At 35.7% G+C, this 24,986-nt stretch overlaps 2 protein-coding genes across 3 annotated transcripts in view; one reads left to right on the top strand and one right to left on the bottom strand.

Moving 5' to 3' along the window:
- Positions 1-1,586: 1,586 nt before the first annotated feature.
- LOC135717728 (serine/threonine-protein kinase Nek8) lies at positions 1,587-7,401 on the bottom strand. 2 transcript variants are annotated; one of them, XM_065239910.1, is made up of 5 exons: positions 7,335-7,401; positions 4,934-5,088; positions 4,697-4,835; positions 4,399-4,506; positions 1,587-3,669 (listed from the first exon to the last, which is right to left on the bottom strand). In XM_065239910.1, exons 2-5 carry the CDS (start codon positions 5,077-5,079, stop codon positions 2,941-2,943), a joined length of 1,122 nt encoding a protein of 373 aa, XP_065095982.1. In that variant the 5' UTR covers positions 5,080-5,088; positions 7,335-7,401; the 3' UTR covers positions 1,587-2,940. The 2 variants fall into 2 exon arrangements, with proteins under 2 accessions (XP_065095982.1, XP_065095981.1); XM_065239909.1 differs by having other exon boundaries at positions 4,934-5,079; positions 7,335-7,379.
- Positions 7,402-21,273: 13,872 nt separating this feature from the next.
- thsd7ab (thrombospondin, type I, domain containing 7Ab) overlaps positions 21,274-24,986 on the top strand; it is a 153,186-nt gene continuing 149,473 nt past the window's right edge. The window contains exon 1 of the mRNA XM_065298878.2: positions 21,274-21,643. Coding sequence (XP_065154950.1) covers positions 21,511-21,643 — 133 coding nt within the window. The 5' untranslated portion in view covers positions 21,274-21,510. The remainder of the gene's footprint in view (positions 21,644-24,986) is intronic.

Raw genomic sequence — 24,986 nt, 5'->3', positions numbered from 1 at the left:
GTTAGCCTATATTAGGACATTTAAGGAGTTTTTGCAAATATACAGTATCTTACACTGTAAAATGTAATACATAAATCTAACTTATAAAAAGTAAGGCACGTGGCTGCATTGAATGTTTTGTGTCAACCTGCAGTATAATAAACACTGTAACATTACTTAATACAAACACAACAAAATCAAGTTGAGTTAACTAATAGTACTAGTATTACTCAGTTAGTTTAACCTACTTTTCTTGGAACAGATAATTTTTTTATGGTTTGTTGTTGTTTCCATAAACATTGATTTATACTTCATCATTCCATGGGATGAGGGCACGAAACATTTATTCAATCAACGCGCCCACACAGTTTCATTTTGGGCAGCTGTAAAGCGTAACATACTTCAGTATGCAGTCTGCACAAGCACCTGTCTTCTGAACACTACAAAACTCCAAGAAGAAATGGAAAACTCTTCTAAATCTCGAAAGATAAATGAACATTAAACACCAACAAGTCTTTCTTTTTAGTTAAAAACACATAAAATAGCATATGAATTCAAATTTTACTCTTCAAATGCAGTCCCATGCAAAGCATGCTTCATCATAAAATGAAACGAAAAAGAAAGTCATGCAACAGACATAAAAAAACTATTTATAGACATTTGTGTGACTGACACGAAAAAGACATTCATGTACAAGGCACGAAAAAAACTACATTTCGTGCCATGGACACAAACAAATTTTTTTTTTTTTTGTGAATATAACACGACTTTCCGTAAGATCAGTTAGATCAGACCTAGTTAGTTATGTTTACTAAAATCATTCATGTAGATTCAACACAAAATTATTAAGTTAATTTCCTTCTTACAAATTTAAGTGGATCATACATGATAAAATGAAGCTGAATTTACTTAAAGGAACAGTATGTAAGAAATTTATATCAATTAATCATTAAATAGCCCTGAAATGTCACTAGACATTAAGAAATAATTTTCATTTCAAATACTTATATCACTCACAACAGCGGTCCGGACAGGATATTGTCATTTAAAAAGTGGAGTTGCAGCCCTCAACTGATGTTTATGTTGTCGTTTGGTATATTGGCCACCAGCTGTGTGATTGCAGTACCAGTTTTAGCCACACGTTTTGTGATTGCAATACCAGTTTTGGCCACAATCCTACATACTGTTCCTTTAATAATGTGTTCATTTACGATTACTCAAATTATTCAAATATTTATGTTTTTTTAACTCATATTTTGATTTAAAAAAAACAAGAATTACAAATTTTTACAGTTTATACAGTTTACTCATTTTATTTTATTAAATCTACTAAGGCATAGAAACACTGAAAAAAAATGATTCATTGAATTTAATAAATTTTTTAAGGTAAGTGGTTGCAATCAATTTATTTAAGCTACATTTAAACAAAAGTTTTATATTTTATTTTACGTTACTAATCTTTTTTGTTTAAATGTAGCTTAAATAATTTGATTGCAACCACTTACCTTAAATTTTTTTATTAAATTCAATTAATCATTTTTTTCAGTGTAGTGTGCAAGAACAAGCACAAAATTTGTCCTACAATACTTATACCCGTTTTTAAGTACAAATGGTAATTTACAATAATAGTGTACATACACTAAACACCCCAGCAAAAAATGTTGCATTACAAACAGAGCCCAGACGTCTAGGCTATACCAAGGCAAAATTTACTTCAAACCACAGCCCCCCCAAAAAAAAAAAATTAATACAATTAATAAATAAATGAAACCAAACACCTTGTAATCATTGTTGACACATCTCAAATGACATGTAACCAAATTATCCTATATAATTAAGTTCCCTTTCGAGGAACTTGAGCTGAGTCGCCATAGCAACGCTTCACCATGAAAAAAAATTCACGTTTGGCAATTTTACTTAATTTAACTTAAAAAAATCAGTTTAACAATGTGAACTTCATTTAATCTAGTTCATTCAACAAAAAAGTGTGTCTTGTCAGCTTTACGTAAAAATTATTTGTTCAGCCAACATAACATTGTTGCATAAACGTAACAGATTAATAAAATCAATACAGACTTGTATCTCAATGGCTGAGGATTTTGCAGTGTATTATGGGTAATTGTTGTTCTGGCACCCTCTTGCAGAAGTGTAGCACCATTAGATAAGAATGTGAGTAATAAGTGGCCAAATTAAATATGAGTCAATTAACTTGTTCTATATTTTAGAACAAAACAAATAAACAAACGGTTTGGAATGTTACATTGCATTTCAAATTTGTGATATGTTTGAAAAACTGTAATAATATAAAGAAGTGGACTTAAATTCTAATTAAAAGGGTAGGAGTTTATAAAATGGCATAATTAAATTTTTGTGTCATCATTAATAAAAAATTTCATGTACAGTTAACTCAATTTTTATTTGTTGACTCTACTAAGGTTTGTTACGTTTACTTAACAAACTTCTTTTGTAAAATGAACTAAATTATTGTTTGTTGAGATTACTTAATCAAATTGTGTGGAACCTGTTGACATAATATTTTGAATTAAACCCAACATTTCATTTTTTTGAGTGTAACAATGCTTTGCCATAGCAATGCTTTGCCATAGCAACGCTATGCTATGGCGACGCAGCGTCTCGTTCCCTTCTGAGGGAACAAGGGTTAAATACATAACCTGAGACGTTCCCCTTCGTGGAACTTGAGCTGCTATGGTGATGCTGCGTCTTGTTCCCTTCTCAGGGAACTAGGGTTACATACGTTTATTTAGACTAAAAGTGAGTTACTCATAGCAGTATCGGATCTATAGTTAAGCCACACTGTAAAATGATGGCTATACCTTACAATAAAAGAAAATTTATGATGAGACAACAAAAGATGATCTCCAATTCTGACTTTTTCAAACCTTATAGAGATACACAGACATTAAAAATGCACCCGGTTCCCAGGACAAAAATCTTACTTTCTTAGGAATCTTTCATTATTTGCACTTTTTCATATTTAATGATTTTCCCTCCCTTTGTGACGATCTCTTTATATTCCATAGCTCCTTTCTCCTCATTATAGCGTTCTTGAATCACTTTTCCAGTCTCTGGTAGGGGGCAAGGAAATGACATTAGGGACATCGGATTGTTCGCACCCGGTCCTTTTAATGGGACGACTGCTCCCTTTCCCATTTCCCTCTGTTGAGGTGGATCCTGGTGATAATATATCTGATTTACAGGAGGTTTCTTTATCTCCATCTTAGGTGGCGAAGCTACTTGCTGAGCCCGCCTTTGATTTCCCCTCATTTCATTTCCCTGTGCCATAGTGACGTCACTTGGCCTGACGTTCATTTGTGCTACTGATCCAGCTCTTCGTATTTCTGAGATGACTCCAGCCATAGTAACTCTAGAAACTGGATTGGTGTCCACCATCCTGCAAACTGCCGTACAGTATGGTTGATCTTTAAGAATTTCCAGAATTTTGCTGGCAGACACATATTGAGTCATTAACCTGATCCTGGCACAGAGTTCAGCTATGATTTTACCCATCGCCCAAACATCTGATCGCTTGTCACGAATTCCACCTCTCTGCAGGATCTCGGGAGCTGAGTACGCTTCATTGCCCATATTTTGTGCAGAGCTGAGTCCGTTTTTGAGAAACTTTGCCAACCCCAAGTCAATGATCACAGCACGACAGGTTTGATGCTCGATCTAAAATAGAGTAAAAGCAGGAAGTTATTACGGAGCCCCTAAGGGGACATGGAGCAAAAATTAAATAAAGTTTAGTTTCGCGCGCACACGTGAAAGTATCGCATGTGCACGTGAAAGCGAAAGTTTCACTTGCGCACGAGAAAGTTTCACATGAGCACGCAAAACTAAACTTTAAAAAAAATTCTGCAAATGAAGGTTTTGCATGAGCACATGAAAGTTTCAAGTGAGCACACGAAAGTTTTACGTGAGCACGCGAAAGTTTCACATGAAACTAAACTTTTTTAGTTTAGAATTTTTACTCCAATGTCATTTTAGGGGCTTGGTAAGTTGTCATGATGAACCAAGAGAAAAAAATCCATTATGTCAATTTACGAAGCCCCTAAGGGGACATGGGGCAAAAATTAAATAAAGCTTAGTTTAACATGCGCACATGAAACTTTCGTGTTTAGTTTCACGTGCTCACGTAACGTAACTTTAAAAAAAAAAATCTGCACATGAAGGTTTTGCGTGAGCACATAAAAGTTTCACATGAAACTAAACTTTAGATTTTTTACTCCAATGTCATCTTAGGGGCTCTGTAGTTTTTCATTGATGTCTCATTTACATAACAATCTCATTTCATTATAAACTTCGATATCCAAGCTATGCAATAATTTACTGTACATTAATTGTATGTCAAAATTGTCTCATTTTTTTATAAAATTTTTCTCACCGGCATAGCATACTCACCATGATGTTATCAGGTTTAAGGTCTTGGTGGACGACGTCTTTATTGTGCAGATGAAGCAAACCATCACACATACCAATAATGATCGTGGCTTTTACTGCTGGAGTCAACTAAAGATACACAAAAAATAGAAAAAAAGTAAAAAAAAAATGCTTATTTTGTATAGTGCACAAGAAGATACGTTAGAAGTATAGCCTATAAAAATAAGTAATATTTAACATCATATTTTTTATTTTATGTAATTTCAAAATTTGATTTTTCTTTTTTGCATGAGTTATGGGCGGTGTGAGACAGAATTACCTGTATTTTGGAGATTTGTGCTTTAAAGATGGTTGTCTCAAGATCTTCTCCAAAAATAAATTCCAAAGGAATGTACCACATATAATCTTTCATCCAAGGGTCACCAAGAAGCTTCACCACATTGGGATGCCGAACATTACTGGTGATATGATGATATCATAAATTTTGGTTGTCATTGTACTTTTTATGAGTTCCGTAAGCAACACCAGTAAAGATGTTTTACAAATATATACATACTGATATACTTGGCATTCTCTTTCCAGGTCGTGTCTGCTGATGTATTCTACAGGGACTCTCTTTATAGCAGCCCATGCGTCTCCAAACTTCTCTTTATATATTTTTCCAAAGCAGCCTTTAGCCAGTGTTTGTGTGGAGTACGCCATCTAGTGGTTCTGTTAGAAGAGGGAAAGATCAACATGAAAACCTTTTAAAAGGGCCTGATACATATGTACCTTTTAGGTACAGATAACTTTAGGTTCAAAAGTGTACTTTTTGAAAGGATAACACCCCAGTCAGCTAGGGACCATTTTTGACAAATCTTTTTTTCTGACAGTGCATAATATCTTCAAACTTCTTTTATTTAATTAACTCTGTAAGTACATCTCCAACTTTCAATTTTTCATTACGTTCCATTACATCGCATACAAAATAAAAGTTTGTGCTTGCATAATAAATGTGTGTGTATTGTGTCATTATTATGTATATATAAATACAAATTTGTATACATTAAATGTATACATTTAAAGCGTAACTAAACCCCTGGTCAAAGCCTGACTCCACCCACTGGCAATATTTGAAAAATGCAAGAAAAGTGGGCAGATCCCAACAGAGATAGAGGGGACGAACTAGCTCGTACCAAGTGTGTGGTGAGATCGTAACAAGGGCGTGGTGATCTTGAACCTGCTTACGTCACGAGTCATTTTTTGGACCCAACATCCAATAGGAAAATTCAACTGCAGTAGCCACCGTTCAACCTGAAGAGGGCAGCACTCACTCGTTTTTACACCATATATTGTAGTTTTGAAACACTTTATATCCAAATGTTAAAAAACTTACTAAAATCAATGAACAGCACTAATAAACCATCATTCTTACAGATCAGTAACTAAAAAAAGTTGGATTAGGGTTTAGTTACTCTTTAAGAAGAATAGTATTTATGTATATTCTTATTTATTTATTTATATATAATATTAAATATATCAAAATATCTCTTTTTTCAGTATAGATAGACAGATACCCAGGTGAAAAAGTAGTACACTTCCATAGTGTACTTAAAGTGCTTTATTTTCGGACACTAATTTTGTACTTAGTATACTAAAAATGTATCTTAAGTACTGTTCTTAAGATTATTTTAAGATTATCTAAGTGTACTTCACTGTGCTATTTTGAGAAACCATGAATATGAACTAAAAGGCACTTTTAACATACTATCTCTGTATTAAAAATGTATTTAGTTTACACTTCTATTAAACTTGAACTTTCATACAAAGATGGGTTCAAGTTTACTACACGTGGTACCTAAATACATTTTTAAATACATTTTTAGCACATTTTGGTTCATATTTATGGTGTCTCAAATAGCACAGTGAAGTACGCCTACACTTAATCTTAAAAACATCTTAAGAAGTACCAAAGATGAATGTTTAGTATATTAAGGACAAAATTAGTGTGTGAAAATAAAGCACTTAAGTACACTATGGAAGTGTACTACTTTTTCACCTGGGTAGATAGATAGACACCATTTACAAATATTAAATACATACATGTGTGTGTGTGTGTGTGTGTTTATATTTACTAAATTATTATTTTGTATCATTTAATTAATAATTAAATGCAAACTGATATTATGCAAAAACAAAAATGTATTTTGTATACAATTAATCGTGATTAATCTATTGACAGCTCCAACTATATTATATTATAGTTTATTATTAATTTTGTGAGTTTTTTTTTAACTCTTACATATGTGACACTGATGTGAAATCCAGACCAGTCTTATAATCTAATTATGAGATTAGAAGCATCAAAATTTTATTTCACTCACTGATTTCAATCTTTGATATGATCTTACTCAGACAATATTAAAGATATCAAGGTTATATTTCCACGGAATGTTCTTTACATTACATGGATGATTAATTTTATAGAAAACAGTAAACCACTTAAGTTGGGTTTTTTCAAGCAGGGTCACAAATGTTCTTTGATAATACAGATGAATGCATACAGTAACACCTTTGGCAAAATTTCTCTGTTATGCCTGAACATGCTGTTGAGAAAATGTTGTCAGACTGGATCTGTATTGTCAAGGAAATTACATCTCTTTACGCACTCAATAAAATCAAGTCTTCCATAAACATAATTCTATATTTAGTCGATTTTATCCTACCCACCTCCCCTCAACAAAACAAGTTTTGTTATGTTTCCGCCCATATCCTCTAAAACATCCTAACCATGACAATTATTCAGCATGAATGCGTGACAGACAAAAGAAGTGGCTATTAAATAAACTATGGCTATTTAAATCAGAATAATGTGTCATCTATTTCATCACTATTGCCCTGAAACATGTAGCTGTAAACACCTTGTAACAATAAAACAACACAAACAACTTTCCATTTGTCTATTTAAATGTGCTTACCTGTATAAGTAGGTTACTTGACTGATGACGCTGAATGAGCTCAAATAAACCAGGAACTGTGGATTTCTTGGCAATTACCTTTCTTTATGACCACACCCTTTTATTTCTCCATAAAGTATATTTGAAGATGACATAATCGAAAAGTCTTGCTAGTTGCATGAAAAAGGAATTTTGAGATTTGAGAAAAGTTTATTAATGTCCACAGCTGTGCTCCAATAAAGTGACCAAACAGCTATACTGCTTATGACAAAATGTTTACAGAAAATGTAAATTGGAAAATGAAAAAGTACTGCACAATAATTAAAATAAACATGCAAATGAAAATGTATTGCACAATAATTAAAATAAACATGCATTGTACAAGTTAAGTGTTTAGAGTTGGGATCTATTAAATAGATAATAAAAAAACTATTGGTCTAAATAAAACACCACACCCTTCTTCTTTTAAGCCAAAACAAGACATTGTTATTGTAAGTGTTGCTGCAATACCAGATTATAGGTGAACTACAGTATCTGAATTTAGTAGCACTGGGACATGACTGAGCATGGACTTTAATGATTTATTTTGGACAGATGGAAACGCTTAGTTCAAAGTTTATTGGAAATGTTACATAGTTGTAAAGCTTTTACACTGCATAATCTTATAATTACATGGTTTCACAGACAAGGCTTAAGGCTAGTTCTAGACTAAAACACATGCTCAACTAAAAATAACTCGCACTAACAGATCTTCAAATATGCCAGTGGCAAGATACACACCAGTAACATCTTTTCTAAGGCATGTTTATTATTAAACATTTTAATTTGACCAAGTTTCCTACTGAAAAATCCTGCTAAGACCAGCATAAGCTGGTGAGCTGGTTTTAGCTGGTCTCCCAGCTTGGTTTTAGTTTTGCTGATGTAACAAGCTGTGTTTTGCTCACTTTTAAGATGGTCTAGCTGGACTTGACCAGCTTTGCCAGTCTGGGAGGACCAGCTTAAACCAACTACTGCCACCATAAACCAGCTACAAGCTTATGCTGGTCTTAGCTAGAATTTCTAGTAAAGGACGTCCTGGTTTTAGCTAAGCCTCGTGTAAAACCAGGCCTACATTAATTTTGCTTATATTTATATCTGAGCTGAATAACTTTACAACTGTGGTAATATAAAGTTTTGAGATTGTTCAGAAGAGTCACAACTTAATAAAGATACAAAAATGCTAAAAGTATTGCCCTACTGAAAAATCTAGCTAAGACCAAGCTGGTAGCTGGTTTAAGGTAGTAGTAGCTAAGCTGGTCCTCCCAGCCTGACCAGCTAAGTCCAGCTAGACCAGCTTTAAAAGTGACCAAAACACAGATAGACCAGCTTAAAAAGTGACCAAAACACAGCTAGACCAGCTTAAAAAGTGACCAAAACACAGCTAGACCAGCTTAAAAAGTGACCAAAACACAGCTAGACCAGCTTGCTAAACCAATACAAGCTAAATACAAGCTAAAACCAAGCTGGAAGTCCAGCTAAAACCAGCTCACCAGCTTGTGCTGGTCTTCAGTAGGGAATTAACTGCCTTGCATAATGAGTTAAAGCAGCGCATTATTTTATATTTATTATAATTAATATTAGTATATATATATATATATATATATATATATATATATATATATATATATATATATATATATATATATATATATATATATATATATATATATATATATATATATATATATATATATATATATATATATAGCTGGATATATATATATATATATATATAACCTTATTTATATATATATAAGGTTACAATTCACTTTTCAGGCAGGATTCAAAAAACGTTATAAAATTTGGTCACGAAAAGCTAATTTTGTGCATTTTCTCTGCTCAATGTGGTAGTACAACCGACAGATGGCACTGTTGTACTAAATGCTGTGTGGTAATACATAATACTGCTGTAGCCTACAGTACATGAGGATGACAAACTATTGACAAAATGTACATTTTGAGGGTAGCCTATTACAGAAGGTAAGTTAATTCTTAAAACGCATATTAATATAAGCTAGGGAGTAAATATATAAAAGGCAAAAAACCCGGAAATTGTTTAATAAAAACAGACACGGCAACCCTCCGTAGTTCTCAAACGTGCGTGCGCGTGCAAAGCGCTGTTAACACGTGCTCGTTATGAAGATCGGAAAGGTGAATGAGTAAGTGCAAGATTTGTTATTTGATTCGGATGAGCATCTCCATCACTTTTTACCACTGTCACTAACTACCCAGATAGCACACATGCATGTTTGTAAGTTGTTTATGATTTATGATTTAACGTAAAACCGCTTTTTGAAAATATTCCCTGCTGAAAAACAGCATATGTTGTGTGTTGGTTTGCTGGTGGTGACCACCAGCATAATTCCCATGCTGGTTTGGTGCTGGTTTACCATGGGAATTATTTTCTATGGGAATTATATATCAGATGTTTTTACACAGCAGGTGTATTTCAGTCAGATCTCCAGATCTTCTGCAGAAATATTACAGACGTACCTGTCCTATCTGGGTACTTATGGATATCAAATGAACTTGTGCCTTCCCTACCTGAAAATCCAGCTAAGACCAGCATACGCTGATGAGCTGGTTTTAGACCCCCACTTTGGTTTTTGCTAGTATTGCTGGTGTAGCAAGCTGGTCTAGATGTGTTTTGGTCACTTTTTAAGCTGGATTTAGCTGGTGAGGCTGGAAGACCAGCTGACCCACTAGTTTGACCAGCTATGCCAGGCAGGGAGGACCAATTTAAACCAGCTACTACCACCTTAAGCGGGATTTTTCAGTAGGGTTGTTAATAGTGAATAGCTGATTTTTTGTTTTGTTTGGTGATCTGATGTCCTCAAAATATTCCATGATAAGTGTCCACAGATGAAACGTACAGTCTGAAAAAGATTTTTATGTAACTTACTGTAGAGAAGTATGCATGATATTGGACACCCAGTTTATATTTTTTGTGCTCTATGGGGTCCCTCAATGCTTGTAGGGGGTCCGGGACCACCCCAGTCCTCCCTCAGTTCGAACACATCTTTGTATTGTGTAGATGTTTGTATTGTGTTGATGTTTGCATTGCGTTGACGTTTGTATTGTACAGTGGAGATCAAAATTAGAGAACTATTTATAATTTTTTTTTTAAAGTTAATCTTCATCACTCAAAATTTAAAGGAATAACCAATAAAGACTATAAGTAATGTGTCTTAAAGGGATAGTTCACCCAAAAATTAAAATTCTTTCATTTACTCATTCTCATGTTGTTACAAACCTGTATAAATGTCTTTGTTCTGTCTTTGTTCTGATGAAGATATTTTGAAGAATGTTTTGGTGCTTTTTCATTGCATGGTACCGGTACCATGGTACCATGGGTCTGGTCAGCTTACTTTTGGGGGCTTTTGCATTCCAACGATGCTCGCCCCCACTTTTTATATAATGTCAGATCTGCGCAAATATAACAACACGCCTATAATTTCACCCACTCTGAAGTGGTACTAAAAGCTAAATACTCTCTTGCATGCATCACAGGGCTCCAGACTAACTTTTTTCACTAGGAGCACAGTGGCCCCCAACTGAAACTTTTAGGGGCGCAACCAGAAAATTTAGGTCCACATACCGTAAATCAACTGGCTAACCAAATATTCACATTTCTACTAAGTAATACACTGTATTACTAATAAATACTTTGATGATAGATGCAGAAAGTACAATGTGCTGTTTTAAATTCAGTGTCACATCACAAAAAAAGGTCAGATTTACTGGTTGCACATGTGCGACTGGATGCAAAATTTAGTGGCACACTCTCAAATTTTGGTGGCAGTCTGGAGCCCTGCAACAGCCTCAGACTGATGTCTTTCTGTTTCATGGGCTATTATAAAATGTTCATTTATTAATCTCATATATGTCTTGTTTTCCCATGGCAGTGACCACTGTAGAGAGAATGGGATTGAATTATGGTCCACCGGCCCTGATCTCTTAATTAACTCTTTAATGTGTTTGATTGTTCTGCGGTTTAACAGTGGCGAGGGACATCGGGCTGGCAGGCATGTAAAAGTGTCTACTTGTGGATCAGATTGTTGGAATTAGATACCCCATGAACCCCCAGCATCCTAGTAAACTGGCTGCCGCGTCTATTGAATATATGCCCTGCATGTGCTCAAGCTGTAGCCAAAGGACCGTCGGGCAGATTGGTACTCTCAGAACTGGTGAAATAAATGTTAACAAAGAGAGGCCATTTACCCGATTAAATGGGAAAGTTTTGTGCGGTTTGGTTGTTCGTTTACATGATGATGCCGTTTTTAGGACCAGATGGGTTTTAAAGTGCAAGTTTTGATTATGATGCCTTGTTGTCTCAATCTAGCGTCAATCTGTGATAACGGTGATGTCATGCGCATGTGTTAATTCAGTCTGTGGGCAAAACAACACTGGGGGCATACAGGACTCAACTTGTGCTGTTCAAAATTCTGGGTGAATTCCAAACAGCGTTTTTGTGCCTTTTGAAGGGCACTTGGGGAGTTGGACGTAGCATAAACACTCGCTCCAAATAAAGAGAAAATTATGTTGTTTTTCAATGATCTATTCGCCAAGTGTATTTTAATTGGGCACACTAGAATTGCGTAACTCTCTCTAGAGTTTACACATCAATATTCGAATATTGGATTTGGCCCACTAAGTTTATTAACACATCTTTGGTGCATTTATAGTCCAGGGTCACTTGTAATAAACCCACCTCATCACCCATCTAAACCAAATTGCTTGATTCGCTCTTTAGGTTAATGCGTGCGTACATATATGGGCGGGGCATGCAGGGTTTCCTGCAGCACTTTTCAGTTTGGGTGGCCCGCCTAAGCTGGGAAACCCTACCGCCTTAACTAGGTCGTTCAAAAAAATAATAATTCGCTGAATAAAAGGCTGTCAAGTGCATCTCAGAAAATAGCTCGGACGAAATGAGATAAAGACGTGGTCTGTCATGTCTGGAGGATAGCCAGTTGATAAAACTTGTCCATGGGAACTGTAAGTGGACTTATGTTTTGGGTTTATTTAAGCCTGTTATTGTATAAATCTATAGTTCTTGCAAATTTAAAGTAAGTTAGCTGATGATTTTGTTGTTTGAGCAAACTGCTAGCTAGGTTTCACGTGCCTGTTGATTAGATAGAATTGTTGAGTGCTCTGCTCACATTATTTATGTGCATTATTTACATGCTACAGTAGTTACACTCCTTTAAGATAATGTAATTAATTAATAGTGGGAACTAATCTGTTTTTAAAATTTTTGAAATCTATCATTGTTCACCAGAAGTTCTACAACATCTGCTTTAGTTTGTGTTTATTAACCCTTTAGTTTCACTTCATCACGCATCTAATAAGGTATAATAAGGTTAGGCATGTGAATTTTAACCCTTAATCTGGATTCGTGAAGCTGTTGGGTTAGGGTAGGATGACCATTTGTGCTATTTTCCCCGGACCCATCCTAGGCCAGGATTTCGGGTCTGTCTTTCAGAAGTCATATTTGTCGACCGCGTACCTCATCGGGGTACTCACATTTTAAAACATTATAAAATGAAGATTTATTTCTCTTAAAGGACAAGTTCGGTATTTTAGACTTAAAGCCCTGTTTTCAGATTGTTTATGGTCAAATAGAATGGTTTTGACTGAAATTTCGACATTTTCGGCTGCCCTGAGAATTTTCGCGTGTTTGTGTTTCAGCTCAGACCTCTAAAATGGGTTTAATGGTGCACTGGAACAATCCTTCCTAAAATGCATTAAACTTTCGTTTACAAAGACGTGAAACTCACCGAGTGGTCAGGGGTGTTCACTGGTATGCTCACACAAAAATCGCTCCAAAAGACGCATTCCAACAGGTTTTATCGTAGTTTTACCAACTCCATTGACTTGTATTAGTTGTGCTGTGAGGTACGGTATTACTCCGCGCCGGGAACTTTGTTTCTATTCTTGCAATTGGCAAAGGCGGATTAGCGCCACCACCTGGGCTGGAGTGTTTATTATTCAAGCTCTAAGCGGAAGAATGTACGGGTGTGAGGCGTTTGGGAAAATAGGTCCACAAGTTAACAACGAATGCTAAAACAGCTGTTGGAAAGCATCTTTTGCAGCGATTTTTGTGTGAGCATATCAGTGAACACCCCTGACCACTCGGTGAGTTTCACGTCTTTGTAAACGAAAGTTTAATGCATTTTAGGAAGGATTGTTCCAGTGCACCATTAAACCCATTGTAGAGGTCTGAGCTGAAACACAAACACGCGAAAATTCTCAGGGCAGCCGAAAATGTCGAAATTTCAGTCAAAACCATTCTATTTGACCATAACCAATCTGAAAACAGGGCTTTAAGTCTAAAATACCGAACTTGTCCTTTAAGACATACAATCGTTGTAGTTTTATTTTTACCTTGAAATGTAATGGGTGCTTTTTTGAAATAGAACCTGAAATATTAAACCTCGATGACGTATGCGGTCAACTCACCCTGGTTAGGTTAGGTTGGATTGTGGATCTGTAGATCGGACAGCCTGTGCCAATGGTTAAGGTTTGTACTTTCTGTTTTGTTTGTCAGCGAAGTAAATTCTGATAATGATTTATTTCAGTGTAGCAGTTTCACATCAACTCGGCCATGACATGCATGATGACGTTTTAAGAATCTCATCATACTAATTGGTTTCCCTGACTAGTTACAGAGAGGTAGTTGGATTTAAGCTCATAATCCAGTACACAGTCTGTATACACAAATCAAAAACATGATTGTCAGCATTGTTGTCTACTGGTGTAATATATGAGAAATAAACATTTACTGCATATAGTTTCCTAAAGAAAGATCCACCGAGCTACTTCTGAATTATACTGTTAAAGACGGATGGGATGGGATGTGATTGCAATGGAATGAGATACCAGGGCTCTACACTAACTTTTTGTACTGGTTGCACTGGTGCGCCATTTTTTCTTAGGTGCACCAGCACAAAAGTTAGGTGCACCAAAATATTTTTACCGCATCGCATTTATAGTTCACCCAAAAATGAAGATTCTGTCATAATTAATTGATGGCACTTGCGTGATGAGCTTGCATCTTTCATTACTTTAAATTACCCTAAATTATTTTTTCACCAAAGAAAGACGTAATCCTCATGTTCTATTGATTTTAATGCTATTTGCGCATGAAAATAAACCCTTGGGGGAAATTATTTATTAATGAGTCAACAACCCAAATCAAGGAATGAACTTATTTCTCTATTTAAGACAGCCAGTCGTCTGACTGGAGCGCACACGCATTTTTAAAGGTACACACACGTACATCTGGACCATGGTTTTTTCCCTCGAACTCCTGATCACACCAGTGTGACCTGACATTTTTTTAACTCGCACCATTGAGAATTTAGGTCGCATGTGCGATCAAATTGGTCGCACTTTCGAGCCCTGAGATAGGATGGGATGGAATACAATAATAGAGTAAGTTGATCTGGACTCCATTATAAGCAAAAGGAAAAAGTTGTTTTAGACATATTACAAAGACTAACTTTTATTTTTCATTGGAAAACATCCATCAATGCACGTGAAGCATGTACAGTGCTATGGATGTGTGCATTTATTTCTTTATAATTTATTTGGTGATAGATGTGAAAACCAAATACTCACACATTCTGTGCACTGTTTAATATTTTTTGTTTGTGTAGCCTATATACCGCTTAGTCATTTGAACCATCAGCAGTGCCTCTTTTACTCTTTCTTCATCTTTGTCTTATGTGTGCATGGGTCAGTGGCTTTCGGCATCACAATAGAGAGTTATAGCCTCAATCCTGGGTGACTTTTGCAGTGCTGTCATCGCATTTGCCTTGTGAGTCATGGACTGAAGTCTAATCTGTGGCACCAAGGCCTGTCACTGCTGCCCAAAACTGTCATCCTCTTCTGGCAGCGTTCTGTTCTTTCAGGCTTGGCTAAAAATTCATCGAACTGTCGTTAACTGATTTAGGATTTAAGCACTATAGTTCAGTCTGCAGTCATAAATTGAAAAGCGACAGTATAGGACAGTGGTTTTCAAACTGGGGGCTGCAAGATGGTGCCAGGGGGGCCCCAGTTTTATGACATTTTATGAAATACATTAATTTATCACGAATTCTGTGTAATAAAACCTAAAATAATAAGGCTACTAACCAAAAGCACTACTGTTTTGTATAATTTAAAGTTTTTTTTTTTATTAAAATGTTGAGTTTTAGAACAGTTTTTGGTCACAAATTTTCTTTGGGGGGCCGCAAAGGAATGCACCATACACAAGGGGGGCCACACGCCGAAAAAGTTCGGGAACCACTGATACAGGAGTTAACGGTGCAAAAAAAGACGGATCGATTTCAAAGAAACACACATACTGATAAAATTTATTGTATGATTTCACTGAAGTCGCGTTGGATAAGAGTTAGACAAATGGGTGATTCTCACGAAATCCAGCATTAGAATTTTTTAAAAGCCCTTGAACCCAAATTTTTTTTGCACATATATATAAGATTAAGGTCTGAACTTACTATAACCATTATTTTTAGAGGATTTAAAAAAATATTTCCTAAATAATTATTACAATTTTTTAGATCAAAAATGATCATTACCGGAACAAGATATTACATTTAAATATATGCATTTACAAACTCATGTTTCGGTAATGAGAACTAAAAAGTTGTCTAGGTACTATGACAAACAAAATTTCAACTTTTATCTGGAGAGAAAAAATAAGAACTGCTTCCCTGGTAGCCATCTTGAGTGTCACAGTCAACTTCCAACAAATTTTTTTTTGAAAATGTTAGTTCCTTGAGGGCTTAAACAATGATTAAAAATTGTTGCGGAGGATGAGAACACTTTTCTTGGACACATTTATATTCCTTATTATTTACCAATGATCACCAAATACCACTTGTTTCTTTACTGTAAATGTTTATAGTATAACATGCACTGAAGCTTTTTATTTTTTAGATTATTTAATTATAAATATTTCCATGTCAAAGAACCCAAATCCAGTCATGGACACGTTGCGGTAATGAAAACGTTCCCCTTAAATGTGGAAAAAACAACAAAATGGGTTTGTATGATGTCATTTGAAATCATGTGCATTGTGCAAAATAGTACATGAAGAGATGTTTGTAACTGTATGCTTCTTATTTTGATACTCTTACTTTGCATTTACTTTTTTTTATCAAACTTTTTCATGACCCCTCATAAGTCTAATTTCGCGAGAATCACCAAAATGCATAAACATAAATGAAATTCTCCTTAACTCTTTAGACGCCATTGACGAGATATCTCGTCAATCAAGAGCTTCCCTGCCAATGACGAGATTTTACATCTTTCTGCAATACCGCTATTATCCCCTTCGGCAACTTTTTAAACCCGGAAGTATTGCCCTATGGCAAGCGGCTGCATGTCTGTGTCTGTTTTAAAGATCGCTCTGAATGGGATCTCTATGAAAAGTATGTCAAAAAAATGGAATTATCTCTACTTTTTGCTCAAAATGTGGTGTTTTTGCAGAAACCTACCCATATTCAAAAGCTGATTACAAAAGAACCACTGAAGGTAGGATGAAACCGTTTTTTTTTTTTTTTGAAAGCAAAGGGGCTGTTCTTTCATTTGGTATATTGTATGTTTATATATTTAAAGAAGAACATTTTCTGAAAGGCATTAAACTTTGGTGAAAATCATGAAAAACGCTGGCGCTGGCTGGCAACTTTTTTTAAAAAAACGCTGGCGGTGAAAGAGTTAAAGGGATAGTTCAATAAACAATGAAAAGTGTGTCATTATTTCCCCTTACGTTGTTCAAAACATGTATACATTTCTTTGTTCTGCTAAACACAAATTAATATATTTAAAAAAATGTTCAGAAGCAAACCGATTTTGGGCACCATTCACTTCCATAGTATTATTTTTTTCCTACAGTACATTGACTAGAAGTCAATGGTGCCCCAGATCTGCTTAGTTCCAAACATTCTTCAAAAGTTTGTAACAACTTTTGGATGAGTAAATGATGACAGAATTTTATTTGTCTATCCCTTTAATATCTTAAATTGTTTCATATAGATAAACAGTGATATTAAATAAACAGCAAATATAGAAAGAAAGATTGAAAGATAATCTTACTCAACAATGATAAGGTAAGCTTACATATACATCCTAGTTGTCATCTATTTTATATGTAAATGGGTCCTTATAGTCTTCAATATAATAATCTCTTTATATCTGGCTTTTAACATAAGCTAAATTGTAATGCTAAGCTATGATTGGATTAATTTGATGGCTTTATTTACCACCCACTAAAGCTTCAGTTAATAAAGCAGAAGCAGATCCTAGTGTGAATGCTGCAAACTAGAGTTAGATCTGAATCACAAACATGGTGATCATTTCATTTTAAAATCTGAAAGAGATGATGTGATGTCACTGCAGTTAATTATGCAAATATTATTATTGCATTATTGTATTTATTTGCATACTGAAATGCTAGTGGTCTGTTTACCAAACTGTAGGGACAATAAAAAAAAGAATCAAAACATCATCTGAGAATAATGACAAAGTATTATTTTAAAATAATTGTTTCAGAAAAGTGTTACCCGCACTGGTTCGGCCTCCGCTCCGGGAGGCACACGGCAGTGCCGAGTGAACATTACCATTGACCCGGGCAGGTTCTGCGTGAATAGGTTTTACTCTTAGCTTGGACTTTCGGATCACTGAAGTGGAAACGATGATCTCCTGCAGGGCTCTCCTTTCTCATTTAAACTATCATTCATGAACAGCCTTTTAATGAATGATCTTCTTTAGATGTGAGATTTGTTTCTGGCCTGTGTTTTAATGCATGACTTTATGTGGCACTTGGGAATAGTTTTGGGCTGTTGAATGTTTTCCCTAAGTCATCGAAATAAGAAATGCAGTCACAGATGGCTTGCTATTAGAGCTTTTGCATGACATTTGGTTGACATTTAATAAAAAAGGTTGGTAATGGAATATATATTTTGACAGTTCTGTTTAAAATTATTCTTCCAAAAATAGCAAAAAACAAATTTTTGGTGTTTTGCTGAATAAGTGAAAAGGCTCTTTGATGATGCGATCAAATTGCAACCAGCGCTGACTGAGAGACGTGCGATTGCACCAAACATGTTGGTAAAAGCATTTTAAAGTGTTTGAAAAATAAGCAAAACCAAAAAGCACTACAAGTTTCATTTATCATCTAAAATCAAGACATCCTGAACACCGTGCAGCGTTTGAGAAAGACACAGCAGCGGCAATCCTGGGTATTTGTCTTTTGAATGCACGAAGAACGAGATACTTTAGCTCTTCATCTCATGTCATAGAACGACGAAGAGTGTCAGCAGTATGTAATAAAAACTTCCTAAAACCAGTCCTAGAATGACAAACATGCTTATAAGAAATGTGCTATAACTGAGTCCCCAGTGCTTCTATCAACCTAGAAAATGTAACAAAGAACAACCCAGTTACTTAGTTTTTAAAAATGAAAAATAAAAAAAGGTGTTCGGTATTCCGCCTTCGGCTAAGTTTTTCATTTGATTCGGCTTCGGCCAAGAATTTTCCTTGCGGTGCATCCCTAAATTCTTTTATTATTTCCCTGCAAAGTAATGTGACTTCTGTCTTGCAGGTTGAATGTCATTATCAAACCTCATTAGATCTCTAAACTCGCTAAAAACAAAAACACTCTCACATTCCCAAGCCAAAAAGGTCCAAAAGCTCTTAAATCCAGCAGATGGTGGAAATAAAGTGCTGGAATAAGTTCAACATATACCTCCTGTTCCCCAAACTGCTCCCCAAAGTAGACACCGTAGTTGTGTTTTTCTGGTGCCCATCTGAGTTCTAAGTCAACCTGTTGGTTTTCAACACAAGCTGCAGTGTGAAAATGTTTAGTAGGCAAGTATGTAGCATTTGAGTTCATGACCTTAACTAGCTTAGAGAAGTGGATTAACAAGATATTCGGTTGGATTTAGTTGATCTTTCCCGGTAGTATGGCATCACTGCTGCTTGGAAATGATACCTTTATGTTATGCTAGCAATAAGAAGATCCTACCCTTCCTTCCGAGTGCTCTGCAAAGTTTCAGCCACGCCTCCTCCAAAACACAAATTCTGCTTTTAGCTATATCTTGATCCAAACGTATTATCTTCAAAGCTGTTTCTAAGATTGTCTTTGTTTTTAAGTCATATTCTTGTACCAAATTCTTGTCGTTTCAGGAGGAACGTAAGATAGTCGCTGTTAGCAATCCATTCTTGCTTGGTCTGGATGGTATAATGATACATGCAGGGTTGCGTGATCTGCATAACAAAACCAGTACAGTTATCCCAAATAGTAACTTTTGCTTCCATAAATGCATTTGTCTTACCTTAAGATTTAAGTAGTTAAAGGATAAGTCAATTTTCTAAAAAAAATCCATATAATTTACTCACCACCATGTCATCCAAGATGTTGATGTATTTCTTTGTTTTTTGTTTTTTTTAGGAAAACGTTCCAGGATTTTTTTCATTTTAATGGGCTTTAATGGACCCCAACACTTACCCGTTTTAATTGCAGTTTCAAAGGACTCTAAACGATCCCAAACGAGGCATAAGGGTCTTATGTAAAGAAACAATTGTCATTTTTGGCAAGAAAAATACAGGACCTGAGGAAGACGAGAAGCTGTAGTTTAAAAGTGCATATTTTTCTTGCCAAAAATGACAATTCTTTCGCTAGATAAGACCCTTATGCCTCGTTTGAGATCGTTTAGAGTCCTTTGAAACTGCAATGTGAATATGCATTAAAATTGTAAAGTGTTGGGGTCCATTATAGTCCATTAAAATGAGAAAAATCCTGGAATGTTTTCCTCAAAAAACATATTTTTTTCTTGACTGAACAAAAAAGACATCAACATTTTGGATAACATGGTGATGAGTAAATTATCTAGATTTTTTTAAGAAAATTGACTAATCCTTTAAGTAGTGGTCCAATTCTGTGGGAAAACATAAACTTTACAATGACGGGACATTGTCTTCGTAAGCAGGGTGCTAGGAGGTATGCAAATACACATTTTGACAGGGACATCCTATCATTGTGTTCGGATGCACTGATTGAATGTTTTATGCTCTTGCGCCTTCCAAAGAAGATATATTTTTATCTAAATATATTTAGACCACTTTATGTAGTGATTGCTATCTGGTTGTGAAAATGTTTTCACTAAAATGCTTCTAGAAAACATCCTTATCTTGCATTTAAATACAGTATGAAATTATGGATTAATGTTATTTGCTCATATTTTTAGTTGCATGTTTAAAAACAGAACTGTGCTCATATGACACATTTCATAATAAGTGTAGGATTTCATATCCATGTAGAGCAATGCCTTGTCATTTATTGCAAAGAAAAGGTTAGTCTGTTGGTGACATCAGATAAAGATGATAAAGATGAACTGTGTTATTTCCTTCCAAAATAATGTTGACTGTTAAATTATGCAAAATAGGTCCAGGAGCAGGTATTAAAAAAGTAAATAGGGTCCAATTTAATTTCATTCGACTTGAAGTTCTCAGTCAGAGCGTCTTTAATGAAATAACACTTCCCTCTGCGTGCAATATTTGCTTTCAGTCATCCTTTTAGTTTGAAACATTTTAAAAGCTTTCATTAATAACATATTTAAGCTTCAATCACTGAAACCTTTAATTCGAATTCCCTTATGCACATACACAGAGAATGTGCGATGTGCAGTTCATAAATCTCTCTCTCTCTCGTCAACCAACCTTCCTCCCTCCCTCCCTTAGCGACAGCTTTTCGCTCCGATCTCGTCTTCTTTAGCGTCACAGGAGCGTGGCGAAGGGGCGTCCTTGTGCCCTAAGCAGGGGGGAGAGAGTGAGCGAGAAAGAGAGAGAGAGAGCGAGTGAGAGAGGGAGGGAGGGAGGGAGGAGAGCTACCGCATCAGTCAGCTGCAGTAAGCAGAGGACAACGGTAGCAGACGAATTGGTGGCTGACATTCTCTATTGTGCCGCCACAACATTATCCTCTTTAATAAGCCGAGCAGACCAGCAGGAGATCTGCCACATACATCGTTCCTCCAGAGATCACTGACTCCAGACAACCAAACTCTTTCGGTCTGTGGTCCTGAAGTTCTTTCTCCGCTCTCGGTGGGCTTTCTCGTCCTCCTGAACGAGTGGATTTTATCGGATTGGGGAAACCATGGGACTTGGGGTTAGGGGTGCAAGGACTGCGTTCCTGTGTTTATGGAGGTTATTTTTACTGCTCTGTGGAGTCTGGACCGCTCGGTCCCAAACGCCAGGGGATGAGAAGTCGATGTACTTCTGGGAGACAGGTATGGTCGACTGTAGATCAGTGTTAAGGTTAGACGTTAACTCTCTGCTGTCTAAACAAAGTCGTAATGCATTTGTTTCCCATTTGGAAAACAAGGACAAGCAGAGGTCTTCGGTCTCACTTCAAAACAGCATCGCAAAGAGTGTTTGAATTATTTCTCAGCATCCTGATTTGCGATTCTCACAGTCTGCACGGCACCAAACGTGTCCCCATTTTTGCACAGTAGGCTGCCTTCATTTTAGTGTTTTGATGTGTTGATTGTTTGATTTGTTGTGCAAAGCCCTGCCATTTTTTATTATTATTATTATTATTATTAATATAAAATGTGACAGTATAATGGGAAGAGCTAAGAGCTTGTTGAAGTTATTTGACTTTAAACTTTTAATAAAAAAATGCAATTGCAACATGATCTCATGGAAATTTGTGTTATAGTCACGCAAAATTTGATACATTTTTTCGTGACACTCTTGAATTTCTATAAATGGTTTCTTGTGTCCATGGCACGACTTTTTTGTGTCATTTTATAATTTTTTTCTCCCTATTTTTAAATCATTGTCGCTTGGGTTTGGGGTTAGATTTGGGGTTTGGGTTAGGATGTACTTTTATGCATTGGTTTCTACATGTTTTTCTTCGGCTTTTAAAACTTTTCTCGCCCTGGAGTTGGGGTTAGTGTCGGGGTTTGGGTTAGGATGTCTAAAAATGTAACAGAAAGTGATTCTATCCCCAATACCGAGTAAAAATGGTAAGAAAAAACAATGAGAAAACAATACATAAAATAAAGTGAAAAAGAAAGTCATGCAACGCACACAAAAAACTATTTATAAGAAATTCATGCAACTGTCAGAAAAAGACATTCATGCTCAAGGCACAAAAAAAGCTGAATTTCGTTCCATTGACATTAATAAATTGATTACATTTTGCGTGACTATAACACGACTTTCCGTGAGATCAGTCTGCAAAATTGGCTCTCTAAAAAGTGCTGGGTTTTCTGGGTTAAATTAACCCAACAACCCATTGGGTTGTAATTTAACTTATGCTGGGTTGTTTTAACCCATTGTTGGGTCAAAAATAAACATTTTCTAGGTTAATTTAACCCAACTGCTGGGTTTGTCTTATTTTTTGACCCACTAGCATTTTTTAGAGTAAAAGTTACTTATGACTAATGAGGCTTTAAATCTCATAAAGGGATGTAATATTTCACCTAAAATTAAAATATATATATATTTGTCACATAGTGCATATGTGCATTATTACATCACATTATTTTCCTTATTAATGTTATTAAAATCCTCATTACTTGCATTACAATTATGCAAAAGTATATCATTAATGTATTGCAAAAAAATCTCATTACTGTGATATAAAAGGTTCTCATTTGCTGTAATATTATACAAAATCTCCCTCAAATACACTATTTAAAATCACCCTGTTGTAATTTTATTTTAATTTACAAAAAACTGTATTATTTTTGCATTAAAGTATTGAAAGTCTTGATATTAAAGTATCGTTTACAGACCAATATCCGATCATTAGAAGTCTAAATGGACCGATTGGATTCTCCCATTGGCCAGAGCTCCGACTCAATGTGCCGTTGTCACTGTTAGTGATTTTTTTTAAAGAGGATGTAAGCGTGTAAGTAGATTAAAGGAGCTGCCGGGATTTGTGCTGTGAAAACATCCCGGGGACATGCATGCGGAAAAGCAGAGCGACGGGCAAACTTAACCTACATATTTCTCTCCTGTAGGTCAAAGTAATCAAACACGACTGCCGTCATTTCATCGAAACGTCTGGTGAAAATAGCGTCAGTCTATTTGGGATGGGTAGATGTCTGATTGAGACTTATTTGTGTCATGAGATCCACATCCTGAAGATTTTATTGCAGATCATATATATAAGCATCGATGTGATAATGTTATTCCACGTTGTAGAGCGCTCGAGGGGAAAGACATTAAGTGTGACCGTATGATGCACTGTATGCATAATAAATGTGACCATAGAGGAATTTGAGCTTTAACCTGTGGGGGAATAGCTCGCCTTTTTTTATTAGCTTCGCAGAAGAGCAATAAATCTGCTGTCTATGGCTGATGTCCCTTCATAATGGAGATGTTCGGATGATGGTGTAAGACCTGCAAACACAGAATAATAAGTCCTCTTCTTGATCTTTTTTGCAATCGATACATCTGGAATGCTCATATACCTGCTTCTTATATATTTAATGAGCAGACTGAATTAGATGACTTCTATATTTGCCTTCTTGTTTGCATTGTGAATGAAAGTTTGATGTTTAATCATCCCTGGAGAAGAGTTTTTCTTCTTTGCTTCAGTCTCCAATTAGAAACGGATATCAATACCAAGCTGCTCTGTTTGACCCCACGCGGTAGCGGATCTCAGCCCGGCTCCCGTGTGTTTCAGACCAAGTTAATATTGACTCAGGAAGGATTCTTAATTAGTAGGAGTATTTACCGGCCATTATTGGATGCTTGGGTTACTGTAACCTTGAACTGTGTTCATGATGAAATGGAGAGAAATGAAGAGGAATAATTGTGCATTCAATTTGAAGACGTATATTGAGATGAAGATGTCTGGCACAGGTGGTTTCAGCGTTGTGCTCTATTTATAGACCGTACAAGTAAAAGGGCCAATGATAGAAACATAATTGGGAAAATTGCATGGCTGAGAATAAAAAACTATTTGGTTAAAAGGAAAATGAAACATTGACTGCTTTTTCGATATAGAAAACGAATTAGAGATGTAAAAGTTTGGAACAATATTTGGCAGTTGTTTTTGCGACATTGTATGTTAAAAGCCCAGGGAACATACATACTGATAAAAAATGTATACCTTGTAATGCACCATAACTAAGTCACTTTGCATAAAAGCATCTGCTAAATTCATAAGTGTAAATGTTTGTGGATGGATAGATTATGAATTATCTAGTTACCTAAAAAAACAGCCATCTAGGGGTGTTGCCAAGATGGCCACCAAGTGAACTGACTTTATGGATAAATATTGTAAGCAGAAATTAGCATACACATCTAGTAGGTTATACTGGTGGGCAGTGTATAGACTGTACAAACTCTGAATATGTGACCCTGGACCACAAAACCAGTCATAAGTCGCACGGGTTTATTTGTAGAAATAGCCAACAATTCATTGGGCCAAAATATTTTATGCCAAAAATCTTTGGATGTTATAAAAAGATTATGTTCCATGAAGATATTCATAAATATATCAAAAATCTATTCTAATGTTATATTGCTTGCATATATAAGTCCTGTCTGGCAAACAAACACTTTTTTAATGTGAATTTTGCTTGAGGCTATTGGGAGAGTGTGGAGAGAGAC

Source organism: Paramisgurnus dabryanus, chromosome 13, assembly GCF_030506205.2.
Source record: "Paramisgurnus dabryanus chromosome 13, PD_genome_1.1, whole genome shotgun sequence".
Taxonomy (NCBI): Eukaryota; Metazoa; Chordata; class Actinopteri; order Cypriniformes; family Cobitidae; genus Paramisgurnus; species Paramisgurnus dabryanus.
Note: the sequence above shows the minus strand (reverse complement) of the source record. Positions and strands in the feature narration are given on the sequence as shown.

Bases quoted from the DNA above. Each gene is read 5' to 3' on its own strand.
- LOC135717728 (XM_065239910.1), bottom strand. From the start codon at position 5,079: ATGGCGTACTCCACACAAACACTGGCTAAAGGCTGCTTTGGAAAAATA. The intron at 4,507-4,696 runs GTAATTCTGTCT...GTGTATCTTTAG, and splicing joins CACAAATCTCCAAAATACAG to TTGACTCCAGCAGTAAAAGC. The intron at 3,670-4,398 runs GTGAGTATGCTA...ACTCTATTTTAG, and splicing joins TTAAACCTGATAACATCATG to ATCGAGCATCAAACCTGTCG.